We start from the raw sequence: 3,025 nt of genomic DNA on the forward strand, positions 1-3,025 counted from the left end.
ATTTGGACGTCGGGCAGGCTTAATCGATGATGCCCCATCGAAATATATCTCCCAGAATGGTAACTTTTTGCTTTTCTCAATCTGCATGATTTGCTCGTCAGGCAAATCATCATTAAGCGGGGAGTCTGCCAGGATAGGATGCGCGGCAAAAAAATCTGCCAAGGCTTGTCCCTTTACCGCTTTCTGTGGCATGTACGTGATATCAAATTGTAGTAATATCACTGCCCACCTGGCTAAACGACCTGTCAACGCTGGTCTTGTCATCAAGAACTTCAGCGGATCGATCTTTGATATCAAGGTAATCTTGTGAGAAAGCATATAATGGCGGAGCTTCTGAACTGCAAAGATTAATGCCAAACAATGCTTCTCAATTGGGGAATAGCGGATTTCTGCTCCAATCAACCTCCGACTAATGTAGTATAACGCATTTTCCTTGCCTTCTTCGTTATGCTGGGCCAACAGTGCTTCGAGGGACTCTTCTAATGCCGCTGTATACAGTATAAGAGGCTTCCCCAGAATTGGTGCCACAAAAATAGGAGAGTTCGATAAGTATCTCTTGATACTATCAAATGCTTCTCGGCATTCATCATCCCATTTAAAGCAGACATCTTTCTTCATCAACATTGAAAATGGCTGGCACCTACCCGACAGATTCGATATAAATCGTCGAATGAAAGCTAGTTGCCCTTGCAACGAGCGAAGTTGACGGAGGTTTCTGGGAGGTGGCATCTCCATAATCGCCTTGATCTTATTGGGGTCGACCTCGATGCCTCGGTGTCGAACAACGTATCCCAAAAATTTGCCGGAAGAGACTCCAAAAGCACACTTGAGAGGGTTCATCTTCAGATCATACTTCCTGATTCTTTCAAATACAATCCTTAAGTCATTCAAGTGGTCTCTTCGGTCTACGCTCTTGACAACAAGGTCATCCACATAGCACTCGACCTTTTGATGTATTAACTCATCAAATATACACGTCATTGCACGTTGATAAGTGGCACCAGCGTTTTTAAGGCCAAAGGGCATAACTGTGTAACAGAAAATACCGATGGGCGTTCTAAATGATGTATGTTTTTCATCCTCAGTTTCCATCTTAATTTGATTGTAACCCGACGAACCGTCCATAAATGAAAACATGTCATAATTGGACGTGTTATCTACTAGTAATTCTGATACAGGAAGTGGAAAGTCATCTTTTGGGCACGCCTTATTGAGGTCTCGAAAATCGATACAGATACGAATCTGACCGTTCTTCTTCTTGACAGGGATAATATTGGCAATCCAATCAGCATATTTTTCTTCGCGGATAAAGCCTGCTTCTATAAGCTTTTTTGTCTCTGCAATCACCTGTTCTTCGATCTCCAATCTCATTCTCCTTGGAGCTTGCTTTACAGGCACTGCATCGTTCTTGATGGCTAACCTGTGAACTGCCACATCAGGAGATAAGCCGGGCATCTCGACATATGTCCAGGCAAAGCAATCCCTGAATTCACAGAGAAGCTCTTTCATTTCTTCCGCTTGGTCTTCTGATAAAAGGGAGCTAATGAAGGTTGGGCGAGGGTCTTCTTCAGTCCCCAAGTTGACTTCTTTTAGCTCATCCATAGTAGCTGTCTGTCCACCATCTTCTAATTCTTCAGGTTCTTCAGGTGCAGGCTTGGCCTCTACGGGCTGATCATCATAAGTATCAACTTCATATATTTCCTCATCATCGCTATCATCTAATTTGACTTCCCCGCATGTGATTGCTTGGCAAGTCTCCTTTTGGGGATGTTTTTGCACGATGAATCCGAGACCTCTCCTTACAATAATATCTTTCTTTCGTAATGGATGTGGATGTCTTCCATACCAAATGCTCAGGCAAAAGCGGAGTTGTTGTTTGGAGGTAGGAATATTGATTTGCTTTCGCAACATTTTACGGATATTTTTGGTAATGAACCTGGGCATTCTTGTAGGTATTAGCTCTCCGGAATCAACGAGCCTACAAAACCAGTCGCGATTTGCTTCTTCTTCACGCTCTCCACCTTTATAGAATAAACTTCCTGGCCCGCCCCTTTTTCTATGAGGTGGCACATATAATGTTACAAGTTCTTCGATATGATGTACCTTCCGGGGAGTAATTTCCTTGAAATGTTGTATGGGAACGCGCGTGACTACGAATACGCTGTCCGAGATTGACAAGTTACCCATTCTTCTTGAGAATACACACTTCACATTGCTCGTGTAGGTAGACTCACAATCAAAGTCAGAATCTGAGTATTCAGCCTTCTTTTTGCCTTTGCAATTTGACTGACATGCCTTCCAAGATTTTGTAGGGGTGACCTCATCTTCATCTGTGTCGCTCCCTAGGTGAGGTACATGTTTTCTTTCTTTAGTAGCGATCGCTGCTTTGGAAAGAGTTGGCGTTGCCTTCTTTCTCCCAACCTGCTTCTTTTCACCTTCTTGTTTTGGTCGCTTTGTAGTTTTAGTACTCGACAACTGGACCTCAAGAGAGCTCGATGGCTTCAGCTTCTTTGGAATGAAATACTTGGCATCTTCATAGATTGTAGCTTCGTGCACTGCAAAAGGTTGGATGTCACCAGAGATCCTGAACTCTTCTCCATCCTTAAGGTACTTCATGCACTGATGTAACGTTGATGGGACAATACCATACTCATGCAACCAAGGGCGACCCAGGAGCGCCTTGAAAAAAGTATCTGCATCAATCACATGAAATTTGGCTTCTGTATGAAGCTCCCCAAATGTTAGAGAGAGCATAAATGATCCTAGGGTCTTCTGCCCTTTCTCGTTGAAACCATGCACCATTAGCTTATCCGACCCGAGATGCTGCACGTCAAGGCATAATGATCTCCGGGCTTTTAAGCTTATAAGGTTGATGGAGGACCCAGGGTCGATCAGAATTCGGCTGATTATCATTTCGTCGCTCTCTGCAGTAACGTACAGAGGGCGGTTATGATCCGCCGTCCCAAGCATCATGTCTTCTTCGGAGAAGGTGATGAACGGCTCGTTACGGGCTTGAAAGACTTCC

At 44.0% G+C, this 3,025-nt stretch overlaps 1 protein-coding gene across 1 annotated transcript; it reads right to left on the minus strand.

Moving 5' to 3' along the window:
- Positions 1–359: 359 nt before the first annotated feature.
- LOC114578513 lies at positions 360–2,973 on the minus strand (the record flags this gene model as incomplete). Its single annotated transcript, XM_028691727.1, has 1 exon — positions 360–2,973. A coding segment is annotated over exon 1 (2,614 nt), but the record flags the coding sequence as incomplete, so codon positions are not given.
- Between the last annotated feature and the right edge of the window lie 52 nt (positions 2,974–3,025).

Source organism: Dendrobium catenatum, unplaced genomic scaffold, assembly GCF_001605985.2.
Source record: "Dendrobium catenatum unplaced genomic scaffold, ASM160598v2 original_scaffold_59984, whole genome shotgun sequence".
In the NCBI taxonomy this organism is placed as follows: Eukaryota; Viridiplantae; Streptophyta; class Magnoliopsida; order Asparagales; family Orchidaceae; genus Dendrobium; species Dendrobium catenatum.